This window comes from Pteronotus mesoamericanus, unplaced genomic scaffold (assembly GCF_021234165.1).
Source record: "Pteronotus mesoamericanus isolate MK-2021 breed Mesoamerican mustached bat unplaced genomic scaffold, CSHL_Meso_final contig_1189, whole genome shotgun sequence".
Lineage (NCBI taxonomy): Eukaryota > Metazoa > Chordata > Mammalia > Chiroptera > Mormoopidae > Pteronotus > Pteronotus mesoamericanus.
The window spans coordinates 210,528-228,581 of record NW_026555038.1 but is presented as its reverse complement, the minus strand read 5'-3'; the positions used below and the strand labels follow the sequence as shown (position 1 = coordinate 228,581).

The following is an 18,054-nucleotide window of genomic DNA, read 5'->3' as shown; positions in this document are numbered from 1 at the left end:
ATTCTTCATGCCTCCCTTTGGGACTTCTTTTATACATTTAAAATTTCTACACCACTACAGGTGATCCCTTTTCCAAAGAAACCAGACAAACAAAAAAATTCATATTTAAACAATACAAGTATGTGTTGGGGGCGGGGGAGTGCAACTCACAAAATTAGTCATTTTTACACTTTACAAAAAAGGGTTTTAGACTCTACAATGGGAATTACTATGGGGGCCCTTTATAATAGCTCTTTCTTTAATAATTTGTCTTATAGACCAAACAGCTTCTCTGGTAGACCAAAACTCAGCTTAGACTTCCCCTTTCTCATTTGACCGATGTGAGGTTTATCTGCACTGTGTGTAAGCAGGCTGCACTCTCTGTTTTCCCAGCTGCATTTTCAGTGCGCGGTCCTCTGTAGTAATTATGGAATTCTGGCTTAAGAATGATGCCTTGAGCAAAGGTGTATGAGTTTCCTTCAAAGTGAATGTCATTTATAAGAAGTAGTCTATGGATAACTAGTTCTTTTCTATACAAATGGTACCCATAATTTAGATATCTATACAGAAAATACCGATAACAAAAGAAGAATCTGCTCTGCACAAACACAAGGAAACTTCTAAGAGACTAGGGGATAATCCTTAAATATTTCTAATTCTTAAATATTTTAATATCTTTAGGTCTTATTACTTAAGTAAGCATAAGCCTCAGGCTATGGGTATCTCAGAAACATGTGACTATCACCATAGAACCAGGAAGACAGGAAAGCAGGTATCACATCCTCTTCATCATTGTCCTGAAAGCCCTAGCTTCACACTTAAATAAGAGCTAGGCTTCTAGCATTTGCTCAGGTATTACAAAAAGAAAAAGGAAGCAAAATAAGAAGGGGGAAAATGAATCACAGAAAACAAAGCTTTGCGTGGGAGAAATAGTTTATGAGAAAAGGGGTCAACCTAAATTTTGGAAACATACCCCAAGGAGAGAAATTAGTAGGTAAAGGGAGTCTGTATGACTATACTGGTACTTAATAATGAGTTTCTAGAAGAGAAAACAATCTTATTTGGGAGATCTTTCCACTGAGAGAAGGTAAACTACCATTGGAATGTGATTGGAAATGCTTGATGGGAACTTGCTGCCTCTCTTGTTAAGTGTGAATATGCTCAGTCTTAGCTTCTAGGCCTTTCACCTAAGACAAGGGTCTGAAGAATTTGTTGCCAAGAGCTAAAAGCTAAGTGTAGAGCTATAAGGAAAATATTGCCAGATAGTCTCTCGTAACCATTTTGAGAAACAGTGTTCAGGATATCACTGCAGCATTGTCCACTTCTACAATGACAGCTCATCCTGTAGTCAGGGAGAACCAAGAATTTTTTTAAAAATGCTAGAATTAGAAGGGAAATTTGAAAAGTTAAATGAAAAATGGAGAAACAACAAATTTCAAAGAAGAACATAAAATATGGAATATCCAGACCAGTTTTCTTGTTCCCTGTATATGGAATATATGCATGAACGACATTTAATCTGATGTAGGCAAACAAAAATTTAAATGGAGTAGACATTTTGAAATGTGGCAAGAAAGACGGTAATATGGTACAATCCAAATCCCTGGACTGAGGGTGATACCCAAATTTTAGCTTAAGTCCTAACACTAATTGTCTGTGTGACCTTGAGCAAGTCATTTAACTTCTCTGGGCCTGTTTTTATCATCTGTCAAATAGGTGTGTTGAATTATATAAATTTAAAAGTAACATAGCAATGTAATTCTATGATACTTTTCCCTGATACTACAATAATCCTGATATTACAGGGATTAGTTGTTTTCTAACATATATAAATAGGCAAAGGTATCAGTTAGTGTAGCCTGTTATAACAAACAACCCCAAATCTCAATGCCTTAAATTTTAAAAAAGTTTATTACTCTCATGTTACAATCGAATGGCTGACAATAGTGGTGGTGGAGGTAACAGTTGTAGTGCTGATAGTGTTGGGGTGTGTGTGTGGGAGTGATTTTGTCACACATAGTTATTCAGTGACTGTATAGCTCTAACATCACTTAGTACGTCAGCTCTCTCCTCCTCAAGATCTTCTACATTGATCCAGAAACCAAGGGAAGGGAGTGTGGAGGACCGTGCTGCAGATTTCTACAGGGGCCAGGCCTGGGAAGTGTCTAGATCACTTCCAACCATATCCCATTAGACGGAATTTTGTCACATGTTTTCCCATCTAACTGTAAAGGAGTCTGAAATCTAGCTAGGTGCTCAGGAGCAAAAAGAAAAATTATTTGATGAACACATAGTAGTTTCTGACACAGTCTACCCTTCTGATCACCCGATACAGGGTTCATTATTTCTACCACACATAGAATGCAATCACTCTGTTCTTAAAGGTGACAGTTCAAGGCCCCGTCCAACTCAAAGTCCATGATCTCTGAATTATGTTCAGCCATCTCTCTCAGGTCCAGCTGTGGTACTTCGTGGTCTGGTAATGTAAGAACTAAAAAAGTTACATGCTGCCCCTCCAGTGTAATGGTGAAGCAGGGCCTTGATAACCTCAGTAAAAACTGCCATGTGTAAAGGAGATGAAGGGGAGACACAGCAGTCGCCTGGCTACAGGAGTTCTGGAACACCAATGAAGAGGCATTAGAACGGCCAATGGATCATCTTCCAATTGCCGTGTAACAAATTACCACAGACTTAATGACTTAAACCAGCACCCATTTATTCTCTCACCATTCTGTGTGTGGGTCAAGAGTCTGGTGGTCTCAGCTGGGTCCTTTGTTCTGGGCCTCATGAGACTGAAATCAAGGTGCCAACTGGGCTGGGCTCTCAGCTGGAGGCTTTGGGAAAGAATCCATTTCCATGCTTATTCAGACTAGCAGAAGAATTTTAAAAATTCTGCCTACCACAGTTACCTGACTTCGTTTAGATCCTGATTCTGCTTTCAGGGAGAAACTCCCACGCCCATGTCCACTGTCCTCTGTGACCCTTCATTTTATATAATCTTCCTTGGTCACACGAAGTGGGAATTAGAGATTATGTCTAGCTTTTACTATCTGTTTTCTGCTGGTATATGCTTAGGTTCCCCAAAGTTGTTTTTCCAGCTTGAACAATCAAAGGAGTTTTTAGTCTTGGCTTATGTTTCTCTGTAAATACAAATTTCCTCACAAGTTTAGATTTCTGATCTATTTGCTTCAGTTTGATTCCATGTGTCAATAGTTATACCCCAAATCCTTTCCCGGCTATAATTCTCAAGATGTATTTCTCTGTTTTCTCAGCGCCATGCCTTCTCTCTCTCTGTCTCTCCCCTCTCTCCCTCTCTCTCTCTCTCTCTCCTCTCTCTCTAATTTAATAGTGGCTAGTGCATTTGAAACCATGAATGAAACTGCCATATCCTTAGTCTGGTGTTTGCCACAGGACTGAGTTGATGTGGGTTCAAGTGAGAAATTATATTGGTTCTTTTTCACTTAAAGCTCTTTTATAGTCTTACTGTTTAGGGTTTAGAAGCAGTCAGATTTTCTAACTCTTCAGTCTGAACACTGTTTTTTTTCTTTTCTGCTTCCAAATTTCCAATTCTTTGCTGAGTGCTTTTTTCTTGTAACACCTTGCTAAAGGCAGCCAATGAAAGTTCACATACTCCACCACTCTGATTCTTTCCAACTACTTCTCCTAGATATATGTTGCCCATGGGCTTACCCTAAGTTAAGCATGGGTAAGACTTTACCAAATATTTTTGTTTTATTCAACATGGGTCACACTATTTCCAGCCCCTGCTACCAGTTTCTTATTTCCTACCATTTGACTAAGCTAGTGCTTCATATTTTGAAAATTTGTTACTGAAACACCCCATTTCTGGTTTAAATGTAGTCAAGGTAAGGTGGTTGCTATCACAGGTATTTCTAAATTTCTGTGGCTTAATACACTACAATTTTGGTTTTTGCTCACATCGCAGCTGAAGGCTGTGAGTGCCCACATCAGGGTTGAGTGCCCACATCAGAGTTGAGCACCATGGGTGCCTATGTCACAGGCGAGTGCTGTGAATGCCCTTTCAAAGATGTAGCTTCCACCTAGTGGTTCTGCTGTCTTCTCTGGCTTCGGCTCCTCAAAGGAATCCTCTGAATTTGATAGGAAAAGAGGGTATTCAAGAGGGGGTGTGAAGTATTGGGTAAGATAGTTTGTTTCTAGGAACCTAGACCTGGAGGATCGACATTCCCCTGTAGCTAGCTGCAAGAAAGACTGAAAAATGCCATCTGTCTATGGAAATTAAGTTGGTAATAACTCAGCAGTCTCAATCCCAGCAAAATGTATTAATTTAAAAAAACCCACACATACAACAAAAAAATCCCATAGGCCAAAAAGGTAGAGGAGACTGAAATCAGGAACGGGGAAGGGGAGAAGGAGGAGAGCTGATCCAGTCCCCGGGACTGGGGACTTCTGGCCTGCTTCTGGGGGACACTAATGCCAATAGGATCTATTTAATTCAGGCTCAGCTCCATCCACAAAATGAGGAGGCATTTAGCTGTTGCCAGAGGTTTGGAAATGTGCTTTTATTTTCAAACTCGGGCATGTGACATTCTATAGTTCAATGCTAGCACACCTGTGTGAGGCTTAACAACATTTGGAACTGACAGCCAGTGCTACACAAATCCAACGTCTCCCTCTCCATTTACTCTGCCAGGCCACACAGAAGGAACAATACATATTGGCTTTGTAGTAGCTGGAAAGTGAAGGTCCTTTTAGGAGATGACATCAACAATGGCAACTGAGAATAGGCACCCAGAGTCCTAGGGCTAAGCAGAAATGTCAGACTTCAGAGGCATTTTGAGGGGAATTTGTATTTCAGATCAGTATCACTGTTGGAAATACAGGGCCTGTTTCCATTTCACTGCTGCTTTGGCAACACTTCCACCCATTTCAGGTCAACCATTGCTTTTCCGAAAACCAATAGCAGTGGGTACTTTTTCGGGAATACCCTTGGGAATGTGGTTGCTCTTATGTCCTTCCTTTTCCTCACTGTCCCCTGCTCTCAGAGGAGTCTGGCTGAGGGTCTAGTCTGGGAGTACTCTTGCAAACCTTTCTGTGGAGAAACTGGAAGTTCAGGAACTCACTGTGTCTCCTCTCCTGGCCTTTGTCTCAATCAGAAACAAAGATGGGAACCCTGTGGCCAAGTGGACAAGGGACCAGCTCAGCCTGGTCCTTTTTTAGGAGAGGCTGAGACTGGACACTGCCAGCCTAGGGCCCCATCCCACAACCCCTCTCTCAAGAGCTCTATTTATATCCTGTCTTCGGCTCTGAGGGCCTAAACGCTCCTTCAGCGCATCCGGTCTCCCTGGAAGGGGCAGGATAAACCATCCATCCATGCCCCAAAAGTCTGTCTGCCTTGATCTGCACCTCTTTACCTTAATGGCACATCCTTGGTCACCCCTGACTTGGGCTTCTCTCACAGTGATTTTCTAGCCACTGTAAAGGATGCCCCCCACTTAAATCAACCTGCTGTTTTAAAGTGGGGCCTAATCTAGGTGGGTCTTCTGAAAGGAGTGGTGGCAACAAGCTACCTCCTCAAGCTTGGAAATGATGTTGCTAGTTAGGCCTCATTTCTGTTCTCAAGGTAAACTGAAAAATATTAAAATAAATTGAGGCTAAAAAAGGTGTTATTTTTTTCTTTTTGATGATGGTGCTGATATTGGAAAGCATGCAAAATGTCACCTGTCCCCAGGCTGTTCTCTGCCACCCTGAAGGCTCCAAAATGTTCTTTTGACAATCATTTAATGGCAACCTCCCAAGCATTAGCCACCATGCTAGGCCCTCCCCCTGAGAATGGGTAAGACATGGTTCTTGTCTTTGAGGAAAAAATGCTAGGGGAGAGGGACCTGTAAATAAGTTATTATTATAAACTGTTGTAATGGTCAACGGTGAAGATGTTTAAAAAGTACCAGAAAGCACAGAGGAAGGTGTGTCCTACTGCGTGGGGTGTAGCAGGGAGTTGGAGGGAGATCAGCAAAGCCTGAATAGAGGAGATGGTGTTTGCACTTGGTCCTGAAGAGTGACCAGAATACCAGAAAATGGCAGAAAGTGAAGGTCCTAGTGAGTAGAAAACTAGTGAGTAGAGGAACAGAGCTGTGAGAAAAAATAGGTTAGTCTGGGAACAAGAAATGGTTTGGAGGTGCTCACGGACCACTTGGGGTGTGGGACTAGAAGGCAAGGCGTCCAGCTAGGAGGCCACAGGAAGAAGTGATTCAGTGCAGTGGTTAAGAGCACAGCCCACGGGCCAGCCTGCTTGGGGTTGAGTTCCAGCCCCATGATCACTAATGTGATGTCCCCGGAGAGCTTCAGTTTCCTTAACTGAAAACGAGAAGAGAAGTACACACTTCATAGTTGGTTTTTTTGTTTGTTTGTTTGTTTGTTTTTCTTGAGGACTAAATGAATTAATAACCTATATCAATACCTAGAACAGTGTTTGTCTCAGAGTAAGTTTTATATTATGAGTATTAGGAACAAAAACAAACAACTTCAACAACAAAACAAAAACAAAAGCAAAACAATAACAATAAAACCAACACAGAAACCAAAACCCCCCAAAACTGGTGAGGGATGAATGGAGGCTATGAAGGTGGAGCGAGAAGTCAAATTGGAGGCGGAATGTGCTCTATCAGTGCTCTGCTAAATAGTTGGGGATGCTTTGAACCAGATGTTTGAGTTGGAAATTCCATTTGGACTGAAGTGCTAAGGTGCAACTGCACACTTGCGTGTGGGCACACGGAAGCTGAAAGCGCACCATGTCTCCCCGTTCACTCGAGAGGTGGGTTGACTGCTCTCAATGGGGAGAGAACAACCAGGGAATAGTCTGTGCTGTACAGCAGCTTAGAATTAGTACTTCAAATGGAGCCCATTGAAGCCATGAGTTTTCAGTGTTTTTAAATATCTTAAATCCATGTGTAGAGCTCATTAAGCAGGTGCCTGGCAACTGCCCCATACCTAGTGAAAATCTGTGGGTTGGCTTTATCCAGAGCACCCAAGAGCACATGTTTGGATGGTTGTTGGCTTCATGCACATGTGTGCTGTGTGTTTGGTGTGTGTGTACAGATGCATATGTAGTAATTCACATCTTCCTATCAAATTTCAAGCACTGAGCTAAGTTCACCCTAAATATTTTTTTTTCTGAGAAACCTTTCCTACTTCTGTAAAGAGAAACTCTGATTCCAAAGGGGCAGAAAGAGAGTCAGGGAGAATGAGATGGGAAATGGAAAGATATTCAGGTTGTGACTCCAAATTCTGGGCCTGACGCTTGGGGTTGGAGTTAGGCTTTAGGCAAAAGTCTTCCTGATTTCCTACTGCAAAGAGGAAGATGGGGAGAGTGAGCTTCTTACTGTCCCTTGCAGTGAAGGTGTTTTATTTCTTCTGACCAACTGAGCTAAGGGCAGGTGACCTTCCCTTCCATTAGAGTTCCTTGGTGAAGGTGACTTCTTTATCCACTGGCTGCTTTCCCAGGCAGTTTTGTTGATCCTCCAAGAACATCAGCTACTAGGTATGAAAAGCTCCCACAGAAGAGCTGATTGTGAAGGAACCCCTACTTATTCCCTGATGGGCTGGTGGCAGCATGCACACACCCGGGCCAACAGCGCTATCACCTGGGGAAAGGGTGATGGGCTTGCATGCTGGAGCAGGGCACTGGCTGGATGTCAGGTTTCCTACTGCTCTGTCGGCTGCTCGTGCTGGAGTCCTGAGTTCCACCAGGAGTCCCTCTGGGATGCTGAGCAGGTAGATCTTCCAAGGGGCCCATCGTCCTGCTCCGCACAAGAGTTATAGGAATTGTACAGCCCCAACACAACAGTCAAGACCAACATCGCTGCAGCCATCATCCAGATGACTTGCCAGTGCTGACACAGTTTGGGATACATAACTTGTAAGAAATGAACCAACTCTTCAAGTTTGCTGTCAAATGAAAAAAAAAGGGTGGCAGGTTTAGTATATTGAGCACATATATGATGCCCAGACCCATACCTCTCTATGTGGAATATATTCCATGCTATCTAGAGTAGTGGTTCTCAAACTCAGCGGTGTATAGAATCACTTGGCAGCACTTATTCAAAGTACCCAAGCCTACTGAATAAGAGTTGCCAAAGGTATGCTCTAGGAATCCACAGTTTAAAACTTTCCCCAGATGATTTTAATGCCACCAGTCCAGAGCCTTGATGTTGGGAGCTACTGAGATACAACACTCTATTTACTTGTTTGATCAGTCACCCATTCACACACTCTCTCACCTGTTCATGAGATGGTCATAGATATATGAATTCTCCCAAGCCCCCAGATTGGAAGTTGGCTGACCCACACTCCCATGCATCCAGACAGGACCAGCAGTCTCTTCTGCACTTAGCGGTATTAGTGATTATTCCAAGTTCTAATCTTTATCTGCCTTCATGTCTGGGTGTGTAGTTTGTAGTCCTCAGTTCCACATCTGACTAGATCCAGAGGGGAAGAATTATGCTAAACTCCTAGAAGACTTTTGATGTCAATGGTAAATGACAAGGAGCCTGATCAACCTTGAGTTCACTTGAAAGCATCCCAGGGACACCCAGAGGACTAGTAGCCTCCAGCAACCTTGGGGTGGCTTATTCAGGATGCTTTCTCAACCCCATTGAATTTCATTTCCTAATTTCCCCCTCCTTCTCTTTCTCTTCATACTCTTTTCTCTTCCCTTTGCACTCTCTCTTTTTTCTCTTCCCACCTTCCCTTTCCTTTCTGTGCTCCTCCACTTTTTGCCGGCTTCACTCCTCTCTTCCCAACCACCTTTCAACTTTTCCACTCTCTTTGTGGCCTAATGAGAAGAGTCCATTCTTAGAGCTCCCTGGAGAAGCCCTGGACACATTCATTAACCTAAAATCCCTTCCTGTTTCTACCTCCAGATACACACACACACACACACACACACACACAGATCTATATAGAGACAGATATATAGATAGATATTAAAAGTGAGAATATTGAGGGTCACCTAGTAGAGGAGATGAAAAAAGGGATGGGGCCCCCCTGGAAGATCTTGAGGTTCACATAGACACTGAAATGTGCTATTTGCTGAGAAGTAGAGAGCTCTTAGAGTTGGGAGAAAAAAAGATGCTGTAAAAATGGATAAAATGACTCAACAAATAACGTCTTTAGAATGGGACCAGACTCTCAGGAGTGCCTGCCTCAGATGCTAAGCTAAGGCACTGATAGGTTTCTTTTCCACGTGGGAACCTTCTGGTGATCAATTTCAGGAATGATTAATCAACGCAAAACAGTGAGCATATTAGCTGAGGTGAAAATCATCAGCTCTTTCACAACTGTTGGGAAGGGAGAGCTAGAAATAGAAGCTTACTTTCTTTTAGCTTTATTTAGATTCTTTACTTTCTATTTAGATATAATTGGATGCAAAAATGCAGTCTTTCTTTTGGGCTGCATTTTTGTGCTCAAAACAAATGGCTATTCCAGTGAGAATGCCACTCTAACCCCAACCTTATGTGGGACAGCAAGGGAGGAGGTCAAGGTCTGGCTTCCTGACCTTTAGCTGGTCACCCATTTTCAGTTGATAAAAGACGTTAGAAATAGGATTAGATTCGAAATAAAATTCCTTTGGAAATCAATTTTTGCTTCTTCTGTCTTCAACCCACTCCTCCACGGGGAGGGGTGAAGTTGCTTCCCCCTGACCTGAGCTGAGAGACAGGGGCTTCATGGCTGCTGCTTAGAGAGCTCAATATGTGGCAGTAAGGGGGAGGCAGTGGACTGTTGTGTGTGACTCACACCTGAGATATCAAAAGAGCAAGGATCTCTTTGTGGCATCGGAGTAGGGGGCCAAGATGGAGAAAACTGTCCTCCCACCAATTGTGGGCCAAAGGTACACGTTTCACCTCAACTGGATGAACTCAGATGAAGGAGAGCTGGTATGGGATGTCACGTGTCCTGTCTGAAAGCACTACTAGAGAAGCATTTTCTTTAGAACATATAGTAATGTTCTAGAGAAGCCCAACAATGAAGGTATACTTCTAGATGCCCAAGGTCCAAGAGAATGATTTTAAGTAGCCAGCTGGAAGAGATGTGTTTCACCTCATAAAGGGACCTGCACCCGAGAGAGCCTGCACAATGTTGTGAGCATATGTGATGCTGGCGGGGAGGAGGGAAAAGTCTCCTGGAGTGCCATTCTGAACAAAGCCAGGCAGGCAGCCTGGAGTCCAGTCACAATAATACCAGCAAGTAATGCCTTTTCTACTCCCAATCCTAAATCCTGTTCTCAGCGTTAATCCTGGACAGGTGCGCCACTGTGGTAGCAAAGCTGGGACAGAGGGCAGGAGACAGAGAGAAGCCATGCTCTCCGTCCCCGCGGCGCACTTCCTTCCTGAAGCAGCGACAGCCGCGGGAGGAAACTGGCCGATTTCATTACTGAAATGAGGTTATTCCGGAGACTTAAAATTGACCAGGGGACTTACGTTTTCTGAGAGTTATTGGAAAGTAAAGAAATATACCTCTTATAATCCTAACCCCACAAAACAAGTTGGAACAGGCAGTGGGCGAAAAGATAAAAGTTTTTGATATGAGACAGAAAGTTGCTGTGCGTGTCATCAAAGCAGTGGAAAAGAAGGCAGCTGGAGCTGGCAGAGTCACCAAGTCTGCCCGGAAACTCAGCAGGCTAAATGAATATTATCCCTAACACGTGCCGCCCCAGGCTTGATCAGTGGTGGAAGAATGATCTTGGTACTCTTTGTCTCAATTGGCCATTTAATAGCAAAAGACTGGTTAATGATTACAATGCATGGTAGAAACTTCAGAAAGAAAGGAGGATGTTTTGTGGATCGTTTGTGTGTGTGTGTGTGTGTGTGTGTGTGTGTGTGTGGTAGTGTTTAAGGTATTGGTTTTTAAAATCAGTAATTTTTAATGGAGACAACTTAACCAAACATCTGTCACAGAGTTTCATTAAAAGAAAATGAGAAAAAAAAAAAAGAGATAAAAGTTTTCCGTCGCCCCTTATGGGTCTTACTTGTTTAATGCATTTTTTAAATGTCAGAAGCCTGTGTTCTCTGTTTTAATATGGTTAAGATATTGGATTGATTCACCGAAGTTCATTTAAGATGATCCTCTGGTAAGTAATATTTATAACAGATCACATTATTATATATTATTTAACAGAGGAGATATTCAGACAAAAAGACTTCAGTGTTTTTTGTTTTATCTCTTAAATAAGGAGTCAGCTGCTGGGGTTACCTCAATGTTTTGTTTTGTTTTGAAATTCACTAAGTAGGACATGGAACTTTTAATGACTTCAGACCTTGCTGGTTGGTGAGATGGCAAAATTTCATGTGGGAATCATGACTGAATGCAGGTGCCTGCAGGCAACTGGGTGTGTAAAGGACTCTGGAATGAATGGGTCGCTTGGCACTGAAGACAACAGCTCTTGGGGCTAGTCTGGCCTGGGTCACAGTCGAGTTAGGGAGCCTTTAACTTTGAGCGGGCAGTTTATGTGATAGCAGTGCCAGTCGTCATGGAAAAGATGATGCCACTCTGCTGGGCCCAAAAATGGTGAAACTAAACCCCTGTGCTGAAGGACAAGGACACTCCTGAGGGCTGTGCTGGTGGCTGGTATCCATCACCTGTGGTATAGGCATGTAAATCTGAAAGAGAGCCAAGGGCGGAGAGAGAACGAGGCCTCTCTGGCTCAGTGGGGCAACAGGACACTCTCAGGCCTCGGATGCAAAGGGTGGCCATTTCCTTATGCTGCTGACCGGACTATGCTTTACGGAGAGGGGCACCCCCAACCTTAGCCTTCCTCTCCCTGGGGCTTCGTGTAATGGGAGGGAGCCGCTGATCGTCTGAGATCAAATTAGCCAGATAAGCACTCCAGCCCTGCGCTTTGTAAACCAGACTGTTTATATTCTATGTACTCTCTCTGTTTACTTCTCTTTTGTTCTTTCTCAGTGTTTGGAAATGTTAGAAGTTCCAGCCTGGGTTAGCTGTATTGAAGGGAGCCAAAGGAAGAGCTGTTGTCCTGGCTCAGGCCTGAGTGCATTGAAAGGGAGGAAGGCATTGTGGTCTGCAAAATAAGAGCAGAGGACCCCGAGAGAGAGAGAAGACATAAAGAGACCAGAATCCAGCTGCTTAGAGTAGAGGCTGTGCTTTCATTGTTGAAACTTGGGGGTTCTTTCACTAGGACAGGTGGTGCGTCCAGGCACAGATTTGTTTTCGATGGCCAAGCATTTTCTCCAGCTCTCCCAGGCAGCTCTTCCCTTGAACATTGGGGTTAACTCATGCAGACTGAGATCTTTCACTCTAGTTTAATTTTCCACCAGCTGGGCTTTATTGATTGTTCCTATATGCTTTGAACCATATCTATTTCACATCCAATATTCATTTTATTACCTTATTTGTTACACGCATGTCATTTCCAGAGCTTTCCAGAGTCTGCCAGTAATGAGACACAGGCACATACCCCGTCCCAAGTTTAGCAACCAGTTAGATAATTAATCATTTTGGCTGGAGCCATTCTTGACTTTACGATAGGCAGAGGGTCTAAAAACAAAGATCTTCGTGAAGTGTTCCAAGTTTGCTGTAACCTCATTTTTAAATATCAAAATTCAAGACTTCTGATTTGAATGTACTAATAGAGACAATGGGGTAGAATATACGAAGTTGGGGCTATCATTAAAATCCAGGATGTAGGTAGGACAAGATGCAGGATCTATACTATTATCTCTATGTTATATATTTTTTCCCAGATTTAGAGAAAAATGCACTTGAAATTTAAAGTATATTTTTTAAAACCTCATGTATTTCCCATCCAAAGTGAAAACACTGAGCAGATGACCAAGCTTGTGTGACCAGCATGGAAGGGGCCTGTTGGAGACTCACCTTTGCCATCAAGCTGAGTTCATACCTTACACCCATCTGTTCTCTGCCTCTGTTCTCATATATATTTTTTAAAAAGTCCCTAGGGCTTCAGGTCAGCTCCTTGACCTTGGATCTGTCATGGGGATGGCTGGAAAAGGAGCCAACTGTGGGTGGGCCGGGAGGGACTCCAGCCGGGGTCCCTTGTAGTTAGTGTCTTGGCTCCTGACTACAGCCCCACTCCACGCCCCAACCACCTCTGACCTCTCAGCTCTCGCAAACCTCCCCTTGTTAACTATTTTGGTTCTTTGGGATTTCCTCTGCCTTCTCCCCCCAGCACAAGTGCCCTCTTGGTTTCTGTCGGTTGCTTATGTGGGCCCTAGACCCACTGGGGCCTTGGACCGACACCTGCAGGAATGTCATGCAGTTAATGACTTGGGACCCGTTTCAGCAACGGCAAAGGCTCCAACCTGTTTCTATGGACATTTCCCTCGTTCTCAGTTTCTTCTGCCTCTTCAGTTTCCTCAGGACTCTCGGTCTTTTGCTCTTCCTCTTCCTCCTTTAGTTCTTGAAGCTCTTTGGTCTTCTTTAGACCTTCCTGGTATCTGGAAGGCAAGAAGGAACAGTTGAGTCTGGAAAGGCCAGGCACAGAGCATCCTTTCCTGAGGGGACCTGAGCACTTCCAATAATTACGCATTTCCTGTGGTTCCACACAACAGGAAAAAGCTGGGAAGCTCCAGTGAATCCCGTGGCTCATGTCAGTACAATTTCCCTTCACTTCTCAGTCATCCTTCCTGTTTATGAAAGTGTGACAAAACTGACAGGGAAAAATATGACTGGGTCCTTGTCCTACAAAACATGTAGTGGGGCTAAGGTTGCATTTGTTTTCTACATAACCCTGGTGCTTCAGCTCCTCCCCTGTAAAATGGAGAGGGTGTCGTTCATCTCACAGGGTGCTGGAATGTTGTGAGGAAGTGTCAGGCATACAGCTTAATCTAGAGAGGGTGATACCTGTCACACAGGCTTGATGGGAAATTTTACCGAAGTGACAGGCACATGGCTTGACACAGAGACATACTCAGTAAGTGTTTACGAAGCCAGTGGAGGCATTTACCCGCACACATTCTGAGTACAGGACAGCTATGGGTGCAGTGACAGGCTTTCCAAGGGAAACTCCTCTAGCTGCCTTCTCCCAGGACCAATATTACACCAAATATATACTTTCTGCTTGTCCCACAGCTGAGTGTTTAAGTCCAGCAGAGTTTGGCTGGGGCAACCCCAGGATGGTGTTTGTGGCTGCCATATAGAAGCCCTCAGGCTTCACACCAGTGGGAGGCTCTATCTGCCTAGGAGCCATGGGGAAAGAAGCTCAGGATACGATGCCTGTCAGAGGTAATTCTCTACCTGCCTGGGTTTGGGCCCTGGGCTCTGATCAGTACTCTGACAAGCAAGAGTTGCTATAGAAACCCAATTAGAGAAGGGGACAGTTGGAAGCTGAGGGGACTCCAGTTTACAGGGAGAAGGACTGGCTGAGGCTGGTGCAGTGAGCAGGGGTGCAGCTAGCTGCTCCTGGGCATTTTTGGCAGCAACATGACTGGTCGGGGTGCTCAGGAAGCCTCCAGCAGCACCAGGAGGAACCCACCCAGAACCTTTGGTTTTCAGATCAGTCTGAGCAGTACTGTTCTGATGGCTTTTTGCCTAAAAAAGAGGGCAGTCTTGTTATTGTCTGACCACACCCTCTTGCCCTGCTTCCTCCAGTTCTTCCTGTGGAACAGCACTGCTCTTTCCTATATAGTTCCTTACTGACATAAGGAGGTCCTGGGGCCACTGGTTGCTTCCCTAAATGCTCTAAGAGACAGGAAAGGCCTGTGGGAAGGTATCTTCTGAGACCTGCCAGGGGACCCCAGAGCAGCTGAAGCCTGACTCACCGCTTGCTGAACGCTTCTTCCTCCATCCTGGCCTTGGTCTCCTGGCTAACCTCCTCCAGGCAGCTTGGAGTTGGCATGGGAACTGAGGCTTCACAATCTGGGTCTCCATTTGTTTTTCCACTAGTGAGAAGAGGGAAGTACAAGGTGTCCTTTCAGGGACAGATTGGGCATCTGAAAACCAAATCATGTCTTTGGCCTGATTTCTGATCAGACATGAGGAAATTTGATTGAGTTCACCTCAATCCTTCCACTTTAAGGCAAGATTTATAAAAGCCCTAGTCCATGAATCCCCCCTAGACTCCCAAACATCAAATACTGCATCAGTTCCCCCTTTTCCTCATGCTTCCAATGCCACCTTTATTCTTATTTCAGGAGATGCTGGGAGTGGACAGACAGTTACTGGGAGCTTGACAGCACCTAGATGAGGAAGAGGGAGGCAGACTGAAACGGTCAGCGTCATCCTGTTCCTGTGTCCTCTGTATGTGTGTCCCCAGCACATTACAAGGTGCCTGTGACTCAGTCAGTACTTGGTAGATATTTACATGAATGAAGCAAATCTTTTGCACCCAGTACTGACTGAGTCACAGGCACCTTGTAATGTGCTGGGGTTACATACACAGAGTTTAGAAGGGAAAGAAGTCCAAAAAGCGGGGTGGGGGGGGGTGGGGCGGAATATATAATTCATTACAAGTTGTGATAACTTTCTGAACAGTGTCAGAAAATAATGAGAGAATCTGCTTAAACTGAGTAGTCAAAAAAGGCCTGCGTTGGTGTAACCGAAGCACAGGCTTAAAAGGTGAGAAGTCAGTTATATCTATAACAGGGGGAAGATTAGTTTAGGTAGAGGGCACAGGATGTACGAAGACCCTGAGACACAAAAGACGCAGAGATGTTTGAGGAACTGAAAGGAGGCAGTGAGGCAGGAGTTAACTTTGGGACAAGAGGCATCTAAACAGAGATATCAGGTAGGTAGTTGAATATACCAAAGTGAGTCAGAGAAGAGCTCTAGGCTGAAGAAATTCATTTGGCATCATCATATAATCTAGATGATATTTAAAGTGAGTCAGGTAAGTATGAAGTGACTCTTAGATTTGATAAAATGAAGGTCAAGAGGAGCTTCTATGAAATGGTAGAAGGCAAAACCAGACTGAAATGGGCTGAGTAAAGAATGGGAGATGAGAAAGGGGAAGACACATACACTATAATTTGACTATGAAGGAGAGTAGAAGAGTGTGTTGGGTGGGGGGTGATGCATGTAGCTAAAGAAGTGGGTTAAGGGACGGAAGCACATTTGAATGTGGGTAGAAATGACCCAGTAAAGGAGCTGAGACACAGAGGATAAGCAAAAGAACAAATTCTTTGAAAAGGGAAGCAGAGACTGACCTTAGGAAGATTGAGAAACCTCCTTGGTTACAACAAATAGAGGTTAGTTGGCTGTATCCTGATGGCCATGCCTTCCCTGTAGACCTTGCAGCCCTCCTCGGTAACCAGAATCCCAACGGGCGTCATGTCAAGGAGGGGCCCTCAAACTCAGCAGAAGAGTGAGCAGAGCTCTTCAGCCAGGACTCTGAGAGATCACAGCTGCCACCCTCTCCAGCCCCTCAGACAGGCTTTATGAGAGAGGCTGACATCTTCTCCTCATTCTTGGCACCAATTTCTCCTCTCTTAGTTTCCTCAGGCCTTGTAAAATTTACATTTCATCAGGCTGGAAACCAAAACCCATTGTGAACAAGAAAAATAACACTCCAAAAATATCAGCTATTCATAACATTTCTCTTTTTTGCAAATTACATTATCCACTCCCTTCCATGTGACCTTTGCCTAATGTGCGGTTTCCTATTTGTCCAAACAACTGGAACAAGAGCAGAAAAAGAGCTACAGCCAAGGGCAGGGAAAGTAATTCTTTTATTAAATATATTTACATATTAGAAATAGAATATAGGTATTGGACTTTTAATATCTTTAATCTACAGCTGTCAAGCTTAGAGGTTAATGATAAACATGTCTGAAGGAGGATAGTGTGGTAAAGAGGAAAAGAACCTGCCTGAGGCAAACAGGTTCAAATCCCAGCTCCAACAGGTGCAAATTACTTGAGTTTCTTCACTGTCAAATGAAGGTAATAATATATACCTGAATGTGGTAGTGTAAGAATTAATGAAGAAATATAGGTAAACTTTCTGCAATGTGGTACCCAACAAAGGATATTATTCGTTATTAGTTATGCAGTAAATTTTCTGGTAAATTTGGAGAACAATGTGAGGTTCTTCCAAACCTGATCCATTAAAAAACACAAACACACACACACACACACAAAAAACCCAAGCTGATAAATTACCAGGTGATTTTTTTATATCTTCAAGAGAGAACTTGATATAGCTTCCTGACACTTTAGAATCAGAGGAACCCTGTGTGACTTTAAAGTATGGCAAAATTGACATAAGATTGCTTTAATAAACTTCTCAAATGCCTGTATATTGTGTGCTATATAACACATGCATGCACCTTTAAGTTTTGCTGATCAAGTGATTGTAAACAAAAGTTTCACTGTCCTCAGGTTAATGCTCTGTAGAGACTAAAACTTTTCCCTAGTAGAACTAAGAAGCCCATTTCAACAACTTTCTAACATGTGGTTCTTTTGTCCAAGGTCCAGATCTCCCAGGTTTAATTAATTGCTCTCTTCCACTCAACTCACCTGTGGGGCTTTAGTTCTTAATGGGTTTTCACATACATGCTCTCTCTTGACTCTCCCAATGTTAAAAAGAGCTAACATTTATCCTATGTATCAGGCTCTGTGCTAAGAGCTCACTTAAGACTCATGAATGACCCAGTAGGATAAGTAATACTATTTTTATCAGTTTGACAGGCAAGAAAACCAAGTCCCTGTGAGGTTAAATAACCAGCCCAAGATCACGCAATCAGTGTTTGGTAGAGCTCAAATTTGTTTCTATGCAGTCTGACATTTGCCTATTCTCTTAATTGCACTAAATGCAACCTGTGAGGAGGCTTACCCCATTTGAAAGATGAGAAACCTAAGCTCAGGTTGAATAAGTGATTTGCCTAAGTTCGCATTATTGGTGGTTGGTGGACCTGGTGGGAACTCTTTCCTTGGTCTTATAACTTCAGGTACAAAGTACACTTTCCACACACCTCTGAGCCCTCCATTTCAACAGAAGTCTCTTCCTGGCACTCTGAGCAGTGTGAGGGACTCTGGGGTACCTGCTGAGTGACGCCATGCCTGACCTTAGCCTGGGCCATGGCTTATAATGTGACCCTTCTTTTAAACGTTGCTTGTTTGGAATGA

The 18,054-nt window shown here is 43.6% G+C and overlaps 1 protein-coding gene across 1 annotated transcript in view; it reads right to left on the bottom strand.

Annotated features, from left to right (window-relative positions):
• Window positions 1-6,629: 6,629 nt before the first annotated feature.
• IRAG1 (inositol 1,4,5-triphosphate receptor associated 1) overlaps window positions 6,630-18,054 on the bottom strand; it is a 70,639-nt gene continuing 59,214 nt past the window's right edge. Inside the window, 3 exon segments of the mRNA XM_054582804.1 lie at window positions 6,630-7,905; window positions 13,296-13,430; window positions 14,754-14,873. Of these exon segments, the coding sequence (XP_054438779.1) occupies window positions 7,662-7,905; window positions 13,296-13,430; window positions 14,754-14,873 (499 nt within the window). The 3' untranslated portion in view covers window positions 6,630-7,661.